The sequence below is a fragment of the Lissotriton vulgaris genome, chromosome 12 (genome assembly GCF_964263255.1).
Source record: "Lissotriton vulgaris chromosome 12, aLisVul1.2, whole genome shotgun sequence".
NCBI classification, from domain to species: Eukaryota; Metazoa; Chordata; class Amphibia; order Caudata; family Salamandridae; genus Lissotriton; species Lissotriton vulgaris.
The window spans coordinates 46,965,277-46,979,080 of NC_141700.1; the positions used below are offsets into that span (position 1 = coordinate 46,965,277).

At 37.5% G+C, this 13,804-nt stretch overlaps 1 protein-coding gene across 2 annotated transcripts in view; it reads right to left on the minus strand.

Annotated features, from left to right (window-relative positions):
* Positions 1 to 1,067: 1,067 nt before the first annotated feature.
* ELL (elongation factor for RNA polymerase II) overlaps positions 1,068 to 13,804 on the minus strand; it is a 237,924-nt gene continuing 225,187 nt past the window's right edge. Inside the window, exons 10-13 of one of the 2 annotated variants that reach the window (XR_015302609.1) lie at positions 10,057 to 10,228; positions 8,529 to 8,573; positions 4,981 to 6,645; positions 1,068 to 4,845 (exon numbers count right to left, since the gene is read on the minus strand). Coding sequence is in view for 1 of the 2 variants with exons in the window: in XM_086947018.1 (XP_086803144.1) it covers positions 6,529 to 6,645; positions 8,529 to 8,573; positions 10,057 to 10,228 (334 nt within the window). In the remaining variant the exon portion in view is untranslated. Of the gene's footprint in view, positions 6,646 to 8,528; positions 8,574 to 10,056; positions 10,229 to 13,804 lie in introns of both variants that reach the window. The other variant, XM_086947018.1, reaches the window with a different exon arrangement.

Consider the following 13,804-nt stretch of genomic DNA (forward strand, 5'->3'; position numbering starts at 1 on the left):
TTCGGTAAATTTACTGAATCTGTAAAATACCGAATGGGTATTTTTACCGATTCGGTAGATTGGGGATGTAGGTGGGACTCTTCTGAGTCCCACAGGCCTTACCGAATCGGTATTTTACCACCCAATCCAATTGGGTGGTAAAATACCGAATCCAGATGTGCATGCACACCTGTGCCATGTGACAGTCAGACATGCCCTTCGGGCATGATTGTGTGCCACATGTCACACGTGCCTGAATTAGGGGTGCTAGAGGGTGTCAGAGTGACACCCCCCGCACCCTTACAAAAATCGGTATTTAACAAATCGGTAAATACCGATTCGGTAATGACCATTGATTCCTATGGGCTTCAATGCCCATAGGAATCAACGGACATTACCGATTCGGTATTTACAGAATCGGTAAATACCGAATCTTAACGATTCGGTATTTACCGATTCTGAATTACCTACATTTCCCCCCCTCTAAATTACCACTTCTTAAATACCGAATCGGTATGATTTGGTATTTTAGAAGTGGTAAATTAGAATTACCTACATCTGGCCATTAGAGGGGTACGGTGCAAGAATAATTACATAATCAATTACATAGAGGGAGAATGGCAGACCTTACTTCTGGAAATGCTAGGTGGAAATAAGTAAGAGACTGATTTAAGTTGTTCATTTTCCAACACAATGAACTTTATTATATGTTGCAAAATCAACATTCTGCTTTTCAGTGAACAAAGGACACTTGCTCTTTAGGAAAACGTTAGGAAACTTGAAGATTACTATGACTTGAAATTGTAACATTTTGGCAAAGTTAAAAGCTCTTGTAAACTCCAACACCATGGCTCAACAGAAGTTCATCCACAGTACAATATCAAAGTAAAACACAGTATTACACAAATTATTCACCTAGAACTGAGAATCTAATAACCAATAAGCAAACCATTTGGCTGTCTGCTTAATCCCCCAAAAAATAATAATACATTACTAAATGTCTTTGAACTTAATTTAAACAACAGAAGAAGATTTACTTTCCATTTTTTAATTTTTTTAATTGCTTTGGGAGTCTCAGAACAACAATATTCATTAAATATCTTTATTTTCAGGTTTTATATCTCAAGTCTACAAGTTCCAGAAAATACATGTAAATGTATACAATACTTCTTTCTGTACAACTCTGTTTTCAAAAATAGGATATACTGATAGCAGATGTAGAAAGTTGGCAACATATATTGTTTTTCATTAGCGTAGACAGAATGTTTTCTGAAAGGTTAACAGAAATGTTTTCATGGAGGCATTTACAATAATCATTTTCCACCTGTTGCTTCCAGTGTCAAGTAAAAGCACAGTCACTGCCCCATAGATAAAGCTTCAATGTACTACAATTTAGCAAACATGTAACAAATGAAGACACAGACCGTTTAATCACAATCTGATTGAAAACGATACAGTTGAAACAGCAGACTAAGGATTTGGAACCAATAGGACAGTTTTGGACGAAAATCTCCTCCAAACATTTCGCATGGAATGCATGCTTAGCCTTAATGTCTAGCACCTTAAATAACATCACTATTAAGGGTTAACTTTGCAATAAATAAAAAAAAAAGGAACAATGCATCACTAGATTATTGCTCAACGTACACAACGGTTTTTCATTTCTATTACTTTTTGTCCTGGGTCAGTTTTTAGTTTGTGTATCATTTTAGCTTATTTTACAGACAAATGACTAAGTAAAGATATTTAAATATATGCCTCTGAACATTGTTTGGCATAATTTAGTCAAAGATCACACTATTTTACCCAAGCAACATTGGCTCTTAGTTAAGGTGTCAGATCCAAGTGTATTTCTTTCTAAGTGGTATCAGTTTGGGGTCAGCAACACTACTGGGCCACAGAACAGCAAATATCACAATAAGTAATTTAATTCTGGAAAAGTTTGATTTTGTCAGCCACCTGCATTACTCTATTCAAGTTCATCAACGCTGCAAAACTTAGCGTTTAATTCATTTGATCTTTCTAGTTTGGTATGCATGGTATGTCACCTCTCCCGAATGGTGGAAATTCCATAAAGCATATGGCCTTATATCAGTTCACGTTTGTAAGGCGAATGTGACTAGTCTTGTGAACCACTGAGCAATTTCCATTACAAATACTTTAGAACTGAAAATGAGATCGAAGCCGAAACAGGGTATTGATATTTTGCTTCCTCTTGTTAAATCACACTTGCCCCTATGTGTACGGAAGCTTTAAGCAGAAACAAACTGTTTTTAGCCTACTCACAACTTGGGTTAATGTTCCACAAGACACGCCTCTACAGTGTGCTAGAAATGGCCTCCGATAATTTGGTGACTAGCAATGTCCTTCAAGACAAATAATGCTCTTCTGCACATCTCGCACTTAGCCAGAATTCACTTTGGTTCACTTGTATTTGTACTGACAAACCCAGACTCTCCTTTTCAACTGTCAGACCAAAAAAACCAACCCCTGACAAACCAAAAAAATGCAATCCTTGCAAGTAAGAATACACATTCATACAGAGGACGGTGTATTAATTCAACACAATTATAGAAGGAGAACACATACATGTGACTGGCACACTGATGGCGTGAGCTCCAATAGACCATCTTCCAACTTTAGATGTATTGGGTAAAGTGAGAACTATATAGTAGTCTTTAGTAATGTCACACAAGAATTTACCAAGGTAGGAAAATAGATTTTCTGTGCATACACATATTGGAGGGGGTGGTGCAGGTGTGTTATTTTAAAAAGCAACATCGTAGGCATAAGAAGGATTATAAAACAAGAAGACCCAATAACCCACAGGGAACCGGGTATGAATACATGAAATGAAACAATATTCAGTGTGGGAGAAATTCTAATAATGACTGAAGTTACTTGTACAGTAGTCAAATGGTAAATGAGCCCTGTGCTATTCCTCTATTTATTCAATTGTTCCTATCAATGATGTATAGAAATTTCAACATCAATAGTGGCAAATCATGAATAACCATGCATATTGCACAATGTACAGGTGCTGAATACATAAGCAATAAAAAAACTGAGCAATGCATATGTAGAACTTAACCAAATGCTCTTAGTGAATACACAGATTTCTTTTGCATGGTCAGAAGAGTCAGCCAAGTTAATGAGATTGAAACCAACAATCTCAATTATCGAGAACTGGACAAGATCATCTTAAGGACAGTATATTGAAACAGTAGCAACCACTTGTAATGTTGCAGTAGTAGTGTGCAGGAGCCAGCAAGTAGCAGCAACATTGTAAAAGGACATGTTCAATATGATTGATACACACAAAAAAAGAGTGGCTGTCGATATACTACCCTGATAACCTCGTCCAATTCCAGACAGCTGGGGATGGAACGTCAATTATCTTATTAACCACATTGACATTTCTGACTATGTGAAAGAATCCTGAACCCTTGGATGTGATAAGAGCAGCCAGTTGCTTGCACATATATCATTGTACTTTAAAAAAAAATGGATTATGTATTCCACATCTGTTCATCAGGCAGAATGCACTGTGTGTAAATCATGATTGGCACCTTTCATGTAGGAATTTCTATACAGTTTTGATACGAATAATTGAATAAACATAATGGAAGAATAATACAGACCTCACGCACCATTTATTGATTACTATACAGAGGTACTTTAACAGTCAATATAAGAAACCTTCCTCAAGAAAGCATAGTTTCCTTTGGACGTAGTTTGCAAAAATAACAGCATCTTAATTTTCCAAACACATATTACATTGTATAGGGTCTTTAAACAATACTTTTGGCATGAACATAAGCTGAATTTGGTGTAGTGAATAAACCGTTCGTTCTCCTTTTGCCTGAACTTTTTTAATGAGGGCAATAACCATACAGCAACCTTAATTTCTGATAAACATTTTGAGTCTGACTCACTTTTGCTTACACTGATCATAAGCACGATAAAGTGCAAGTTAAAATTCTGTAAGCCAATAAGTGGAAATGATCCTTGGTCAAGTCTTGGTATTTATACAATAGTACGTGAGGCCAGCCTAAACACTGGAAAAAAATAATTGTAATTATTTTAAGCAAAATATTTTCTTCAAAGGCAAAACAGTTGACTTCTGTACATCTAAGGAGATCCTATACACAGTAAATAATAAAATACTATACTTCCTACATATCCATAGAAATAAGGAGGATGTGGACATATGCCCTAAATGTCAGCAAAATGCTTAGGACAAAAGGATAAACGTGGGAAGATTATTTGAAAAATCAAACTTAAAAAAGGACACTAGAAAAATTGTACTTGCAAACCACACTGAGCGAGCAGGTCTGACTTCTTGGTGACTATCCATACACAAGATATTTGCTCAAATACACGTTCAAAGGACACATGGTTCTCTGCACGTACTACTTCATTGGGAAGGAAGGTGCTGTTGAACAGCAATTGTTTGACTGTATTGAAAAGACAACCTTATAGCCAAATGTAGTTTCCAGTAGACCAATTAGAATCCTATTTTATACCTACAAAGAAAGCAAATCATTCAACAGCAGCTATAAAGCAAAATGTAGGAGATTCACTGCAGCCCATCCTTTCAAACTGCAAAGGAGACTTGGCCTCCAATCCCCTATGGTGTCAATGAGGGATATCCAGTGATCCGGATGTAGGAATACCTCTATTTGTATTATGGTCACTTATGATGCTCTTTTATGCATGCACCTTTTCACATTGGTAGAACAAAGTGGCCATATCTCGGTTTGCAAGCAGATGAGCACTCTAGAAAAGCTGGAGACAAAACTCCCACAAGAGCATGGAGTCACCAGAGAGGGGGCCAGCATGGCTATGTCATTATAGTCCAGGGGTCTCCAAACCGGTCCTGGAGGGCCGGATCCATGCCAGATTTTTGGGATATCCCCATTGAGATACATGTAGTAATTTTAAAAATCTGGCATGGATCCGGCCCTCCAGGACCGGTTTGGAGACCCCTGTTATAGTCACTCAAAATAAAAAATAAAATAAAAAAAAGGAGAAATGCATAGCTAATAAATAAGTAACTAGACAGGCCACTTCAACTGAAGCTTCCAAAATAGATCTATAAAATTGACTGGAACATCCTCCATTTAAACACCCCCATAAGAATGCGGCTAGAGGCCATTGCACTGCAAAACAAGGTATGAGCGCAACCAAGAACAAGTCTGTGACGCATAGTGATTTCAAAATACTAAAATGCTTTTTTCGCCACCTTTCACTAACTGCCATTTCACTTTTCCAATGCACAGCAACAAACAAGAAAAAGATGTCAGCCCGGTAAATAAAACAGGGCTGCAACATTATCTAAGGATATTTCTGGCTTAAAGGATTTTTTGGTTAAATCTATCAAAAGCAAACAAAAGTTATAAAACAGAACTGCAGAGCGAGCACATAGGAAAACATTTCAGTTCTGCTGCAACTTTCTTACATGTCTGCAAAGGTCTAAAATGTCACTTTTAATACTACTGTTAAAAGATGACTCCCATTAGAATAAACCCACCTTTATGTGGTGCTGATGTCAATGCTTCATTTTTGCTAACTTCACATTCCAGAATTATTTGCTTGTCACGCCGACTTGACGTTCTTAACATCGCCTTTTTACAAAGCACGCCCTTTTTAGGTCATATTAAATGTCTCTAGATAATTACTTCTTTAATACTGAGCCTTTCATGAGAAGAATGCAGAAACTCTGGTCTGGAGGCACGCATATAGAAAGATGCTTTTCTATTTATATTAATATAAAAATAGACCACAGTCTCATCAATGAATAAAATTGGCCATCATAGTATAAAATTATAAAATTCAAAAGATAGGAGAGAGTCTTGGAAATGCTCACACTGCTTGATGGAAAGGGTAATCTAATACAGGACAATAAAACGCACATGTCCGACACTCAGCTGATGTCAAAGGTTCCTGTGACCGCTCAAAAGTATAAAGATCACAAAACGGAGCTTGGATGTATTTCCTCAGAAAGGAATCCATATTAATGTACAAAGCCCTTTCATCCAGGGAGGGTTTCATGCTTAATCAACTCTTCGAATTGAAATGGGTAGGCACTACAGAGACCGTTTTCTGTAGCACAGTTGAAAGATCAAATCTCTGAAATATCGTCAATCAAGATAGAATAGTTATGGTCCGAGCATTCCAGGTCATAAAGTTGTGCGGTAACAAAAGCCATCCCAGTCAAGAAGCCAGTGTCCATCAAAACAATTGACTCCATTTTTGAGTTCCATCAGCCTTTTACGTTTTCCCTTGCATCTGGCTTTCACTACCAAATGAAAGTTTTGTTTTTATATTCTTCCAACACCTAAAAAGGTGAAACAGCTGCAGAAATTGAACCAAGTGCTGATTTCACTACGTGGTTCAACCATCTGCAAAAATAAGATGGCATCCTTTTGAAGTAGTAACTCCACATTCTAATGTCAAGTACTTAGTGCTGATCTGTGAACGGGGATTACACTTGCCGTAAAACGATGAACTACCACCAGATTCTTTACCCATCTTTTGGGCCCGGGGCTAGTGCCAGGACTGAAAGTGCTGTTGATCATATTCTGCTATTAGTTTCTTTATATGGGCTAATTTGTTGTGAAGGTACTCACAGCGATTCTTCTCATGGCTGTAGAGTGGATTTGTCTGAAAAGCAACAACAATGAAAGTTATGTTTTCATTCTGGAGTAAGAAGTAAAAAACACAGCTTTTGAGATTCCCGTCAACAGTTTGTAAGCTGCAATCACAGGATATTCACCTTAAATATGCCAATTAAGAACCTTTCTAACTTTGCATGAAAGGCTGGCAACAACATGGTTGTCCTATGACCGATAAACATATCAAATGTATTTGTTTGATAGAACAACCCAATATACATGAAGAGTGGAACATAATAAATATGGAAATGATTTTCCTTATAATCCTTAGAGCTGTGACTCTGCTGAAGTAGACTTACGCACAAACATCTGGAAGAGCAGGGCATGTACGTGACTATGGCAAAGCAGCAAGCTGCAGCAGTCCAATGCTACGTGCTGCAAAAGATCGTATCAGGGACGGAAACTAGCTGTTACAGAGTGAGTCAAAATGCTGCTCTCAACACAGAGTTCATAAACTGGGACTAACTCATCTGTACAGGAAATAAAATGGTAGACTAGGCAGGAGAATACGAATCAGGCAATTGATTTGCCTACTAGACATTTAGGAGTCACTTAAGTGGAATAAGGTGTTGTTCAAGTGGTAAGCAAGAAGGTAGCTGAGCAAGTTAAAAATTGTTATCCAGTTCATATAACAAAAGGCCCTTCTCCTAGTGGAATCCCCAATAATATATGTAGAGTTCTACAATTTCAGCAATACAGTTTCATGAATCAGCCCAGAAAGACTGGCAGCACAATTCTAACACTATTTTTCAGCTCCAACCTATGCTGAATACCTTCTCCCACTTTCCCGGGCTCTCCTCCATCCAGGTTCCATTAACATGGACAATCAGACAATTTTTGTTGTGGATCATATGAGGGAGGTAGCTCTGTTTTCATGGCTTGAATGAATCCTATTTTGAACTGACATGACAATTTGTGTACAAGAAATAAAATGTTATACATTTGTCCGCATCTTTTCAGTATTCTAAAGTGCGCCAGTAGAAATAAACTATTTAATAAATAATTCCAGGAATTTAAGAAAAAGTTTACGTTTCAATCTTAATGCCAATGATAAGTGAACTAGCGCAGGCATGAAACAAAAGCCTTCAGGGTGAAGTAATATAAAATCTGAGCAGGAGTCTTGTGACCAAGAATTTAAAAGAAAATACTAGCTTGGCTATGAATACCAACTTGCTGCAGTAAAAAAAAGATACTAACTTAAACACAAGTGGTACTGCCCATCATCTTACAGAAACTACTTGATTGGAACTAATGATGAATACATTTTTTTACATGGTGATATAGTTAAAATTAGCACAAGTGAACAAGGTTTGTACCTGGGAGACATTGTTACACTGATATGGTGTGAAATAGGAAAATGAGTTACCACACAAGAAAATGGTGATGTTTTCATAATAAATCAAGTATGTCTGTATAAGATGATATGAAGAAAGTTTTTCCATTGAATGGTTAAGTTATATAGGGATGCTTGAACAAAAGCCTTTCAGATTACTTTCAAACAAGATCATAAATTCAGAAAACTATTTTACTAGGTATACTTGAATATCAAAATTGCACAGCGCTAGTTCCTCACATATCAAGAGCAGACGTGTGCTATTCCCTTGTAGTGATGGGTTTCCTTAGAGAGGTGGAGGGGGCTGAACTGAATAGTGGCAGTAACCACATCCAAAGACTCTGTGTTAAGCAGGCATGTATGTCAGCCTTAACCCACACTTGATACTTTACTTGTGCTCAACTAAAATGAACACACTATAAAGCAAACAATCGTGGCTATTCGCTACCCTTCCCTACAGAGACTACATCATTCACAAAGTAATTTTAGAAAAAATTGTGGAAAATGATAACATGCCTTTGTAAATCTTTACTACTCACCTTTTTAATTTTGCGATATTCTTGTAAAATTTGATCATGGATAGTCTGTGGGAAAAAAATGTAAAAGCTTTTTTCAGCAAAAACTTGATAGGGCCACAATCATTTATGTCTATGTTCTGAAAAATGTGCCACGTTGGTGGAAAATATGCAAATAAAATGAATATGGTAAAAAAAACAGGCTTCCTGGATAGATCTATAGGGATTAAAAAGTTTGTAGAATATAGATTCTAATAAATGCAGTTCAATCACAAACATCACTTCTCTTTGTGGAGAAGTAAAGAACTTTTTAAAAACTGAAAAATGCAAAAAGAATTCAGAGGTCTAATGGGCTTTAGAAGGAGTGCTAGTGAGGATTAATATCAGAAGCAACGAGTAGATGTTGAGAGCCTTCACAACTAGAATCCCAAAGATGATGCAAACACCAATTTGGGCATGCTGTCAAGTTTTGTTCTTTTTAAAGTCCTCTCCGCCATCCCACATCTGCTCTAAATCTCTATATGCCACTGCTTCGGTTTCCTGCTTAACAGCCACCTAGACCACTCCAGTGCATTAGATTCACAATCAATAACAAACTGCACATCAGGATGTGAAAACTACATCAACGCTGTGGTATAAAGGATTGGAAGTCAGGGCTTCATTATGTCCGACAAACCAGTAGAAAGCCTCACTGAAGACGAAACTATTTCACTTTTCTAGACATAAAAATGCTTGATATAAACACTGACATTTATGGTATTTGTCCCCAATGTATATTCATACATTGATTGGTGTGCTTTTAAGTCTTGCAAAGTAAAGTGGTCTCCACTTTTGTGAGGGCATGCTTCCACTACAAGCTGATGGTGCTGTGGCTCTGTGCTATGTTGCAACAGTATGGGAAAGTCCAACTCCTGAATTCCCCGACTGTGTACTGGTCTTATTTATACACAGAAACAACTATTTTATTCTTCTGAAGTATCAGTGCATCTTTTACAGATTTGGATGTATTCATAACATTTTTGTTACATTTCTTTTAAGGTTATGTTCTATCTCGTATTATCCAAGTCAAATATAAACACTGCTCACTCTGCAAGGGTCAAACAATAATGGCCACAGTTTAATCCGATCACCAGCTTATACATCTAAAGAACTTTTAATGAGGCTATTTCAATGAGACTACAAACACAGATTGGCTTATAGGTTTCCCCCATTAATACATGAAGGGTTAATGCAACACATTAGTAAAACACTACATTTGTGAAGGTTGCAAATGTCAAAAAGCAAAGTTTTAAATAAATCCTAAAGAGTTACACATTTTTCTGTTCTACTTTTATTAGTTTTATTGTGACATCCACAACACAGCGAATTCGAGTTTTGAAAATGTACATACTTTCACTTACAAAAACAGCATACCCTGGAATGCACGAGAATCTCCAAATGTTCAAGCGAGACTCGATTTAGAACAGAAACCTGAATCTACGCAGCAAGCACTCTGAGAATTGCTTCCCTGTGATACACATTACACACACCCATCATAATCCTAGCGTCATACCTTGTATTGTTCTGTGCCCTGGGAAAGCTGTTTCAGCTGAGAGTCTAACTGTGTAAACCGATGGGTTATCCGTTCAATTCTGGAGTGCAAATCTCTGTATTCGTTATATTCAGCATTGAAGTCATTTTTATAGCCCTGCCGCTGCTCTTGAGATGCAATAGCTTTGTATTTCCTAAATAAAAAATAAATTAATACAGTCACTGTAAAAAAAGTATGCTTTATGTTAAAAAATTGTTTCATGTATTCTTCCTACCCTTCTGGTCCCAGGACTTATTCACCCTCCCTTCCTCAACCCTACATCCCCCTCCCCTGGCAATCCCTCACCGGCCGTTAGATGTAGGTGAGAACAGATATTCCTGATGTATTTCTTATGAATCATAAAAATTGTTTCAAGGTTGTAACATAATTCCATGTTGCTCAACACAGATCTCATGCGTTTTTTGGTCACCACCTGTATAACCAACACTTTGCCACCAGAATACACTGTTTAGACAGAGTCATATTACAAAATCTGAAGCACAGTATAAAGTATACTATACAACAGCCATGTGGTAAAAGTTCCTTCTAGTTACAGTACATTACTCAGGGAATAGATGCCAATACTAACTTCACCGTACACAGAAACACTATTGTTACATTCCAAGGGTGGACATGGAGCAGTGCAGCAGACAGAATAAAACCATATTGTAATAAAAGGATTACAGTGTGGCATTCCTCATTGCTAGAAGCATTGTTACATGGAATATGCAATGATAAACTAAGAATTGAAAGAAAATGCATCCCTTCGGTATCCTCAGCATCTGTATATATTTTTCAGTGAGTACGCAAAAAGTGGGATTACAACTGCGGCATCTTTTGACTAAAAAGACAATAGCAACCCTTGGTTGCATCTACTGATACTATAGTTCTTGTAGCGACAAACATTTATCACATTATTCACAGCACTAAACCGCAAGCCAAACTAGTAGAGGACGCTCATTATTTTGGCCTTGCCTATAATAAAAATACTTATCTGTAAATGCTGTTTTCCAGGGTTGATATCTGTGGTGCGGAACAAACTGTTAGCAACGCCAACAGGTAGTATTGCTATTGAAAGCCTAGTTTGAATGGCTGTGCCAATGCTTGTTTATTCATGTTTTCAGGGAAGCAGAAAGGAGTTTAGAAGAGATTACTCAACTGACTTCAGTTTTTGAATCAGACAGCAGAAACATTGCTGTGACTTGAGGCTCGGGCTCACACCGAGAGTTACTTTCTTTGCAGGGTGAAATGAAAATGAAGGTAATGATGGTTTCAACAGGTTTATCACTGGGGAGAAACGTTTATATTAAAATAGGGTTAGACAAAATACTGGCTGGGAGATGCCTTAAAAATTAACTACTAAGCACAGAATTGTTATTCTTCTGCTAACCCTGAAGGTTGAAGCAGGTTTCAGAGTGACCATAAACCTCAAATTAAGAAAAAGGTCATAAAGTGTTATGGTGGCTATCTAGTGTAGGTCACTTGCCATAGTCTAAACCAATTTGACATCTTTTCTATGCGCAATTGGTTGCTCTGCCCCAATAGCCCTTAATCTACTTCATGTTCCCACTACACAAAATAAAAGCCAACACTTTTGAGGTTAGGTCAACAAAAGCACAAATGCTAATTTAAAAAATATATAGGAGTCAGCAATTACTGCAGACTTTGTTTTATCATTCATAGATTCACTTGCGACAACCTCCTGTAGAGGCGGTTTTAACCGTGCTTTACACACTTTTAAAAGGCAACCATTGACAGAGTCCTTGTCAATGAGGCCCTTGTGTGGACTATGTGGTCATGGTGGGTGCATATCACAAACCTGAACATTTCATACACATGATGCTAGACAATGGGGCGTCTTCTCTATACCACTGTTAACAAGTGTGTCAAAGAGGATTCTACAAGACAAACCAAAGAGCTTAGAAAGGCTAAACACTTACTTGTTAACTATGGGCCCATTCTAACAGTTTTCCACATTAAAGCAATATGGATAAGCATCCTGTGTTAACCTTTGTTAAAAGAAGTGTCATACTACTGCTTTGCTAAGAAACTTCCCAAGTGCAGTGAAGCATCCACCTACATGTCTTTGCGTAATGTTTAATCTCTGTTCTTTCTTCGAGCAGGCCCATGGGTCTACTACTCTACATACAGTGTCCATTTGTTGAGATCCCTGAAGAAGAAACATTTATTACCTGTATTCATTCAGGGGAATCTCAACTGAAGTTCACAAGTACCACCTCACCTGTCCGGTGGAAAGGGGTGAGTTTATTCCACTCTGGGCTGGAAAAGTGAAGAAATGCAACTGACAGGTGAGGATGGGATACTGGTGATGCGAGCTTTCAAAATGATCGGTGTAAAATTTCAGCCTCTAAAGACTACTGCCTCTCTGGCAACCCTGCCTCTGTTTTAATTATTTTCACTAAAAAGGCTTGAGACAGAGGTTTGCGGTCACTGTTATTTAACAAACACAGCTTTTAAATGTAGACCTAAATCAGTTAAAGAAAAGTAAAATGACCAAGTTATTTGTTCTATTAATTGGTCTTTCTAAAAGGAAAAGTAATTTATTTCATTTAAAAAGTTGCTCTTGGATCTAGCACATGTATATGACAACTAAGATCTTGTGACTATTATTAGAGGTCCCCTATACAATGTATACCTTTTGAGTATTGAAGAGTCTATATAATAAAAGCAGAAGGGAGAGCTCCTACTGTTCCCTGTGCACCTACACGTCATGTCAATGACACCAGCAAGGACAGTCCATACAGATGTAAAAGTAGCAACTCTAGCCCCTTGAATAAAAAAAAAAAACAGGTAAAGGCTTCCCCTCTGATGACAAGACAGTCAAAGAGAATAAATCTAAAATTTCAACTGAGTTTAAATGTTTGTGCTAGACGTCTAACTAGACCATTAATTTAATGTGTATTTTAAATAATGTTGGTTGTCCTTTTCTGGACATGATACTTTTAGATGAAAAAGATTTAGATGTGCTAGCGATATATTTTAACTTATTATCTGCTATGTATTTTCTGTAAAATCAACGCTAATTAATATAGGAATAATTCTATTATCAGAAAACCAAAATTCTAATAAATTGAATGTGGAATTGACTAAATCCATACCCACTGCCAGGAAATCAAAGAAACGTAAGTAGGCTACGGTATTGTGGTAGGCTTTCAAGGCAACTGGGTATTATGAAAATCATTTCTTTGGGATGGCGGACCCCAGCTCGTAGAAGACTAATTGTTGGGGAACACCCACAGCAATGGGAACCTTAAAGGCAGTCAGAAAATGGACTACCAAGAGTACGCACCTTGTCAGTATCAAGAACAAGAAATTAAACAAAGATACTGCCTTAGCTGATAATTAGACATAAATTGAAGGAATTATTTCAACTAGATGAAGAGAAGGTCACTCTTGCTGCTACACAAAATGAACTAAATTATATCTCCAAGTATTATAACAAGCGCTCCTCATGCACCAGACCAACAGGTGTTGAGTGACTGGACATGGCTACTTTGCCCATGCAAGAGGATACGATTAGGAAGCGAACTAGCCATTCATGGTTGGGTTGGTGACTTATGCCACATTTCATACAGAAGGAACATTATTGGAAAAAGGGAAAAGTAAGGAAGGCCTACAGACTCATGGCAAAAATGGGCAGCAATCACAGGCATGCCTCAGGCAAAAACCACTGGAGAAGTGTTCCCTTCAAAAGCAGGTTAGTTTACTG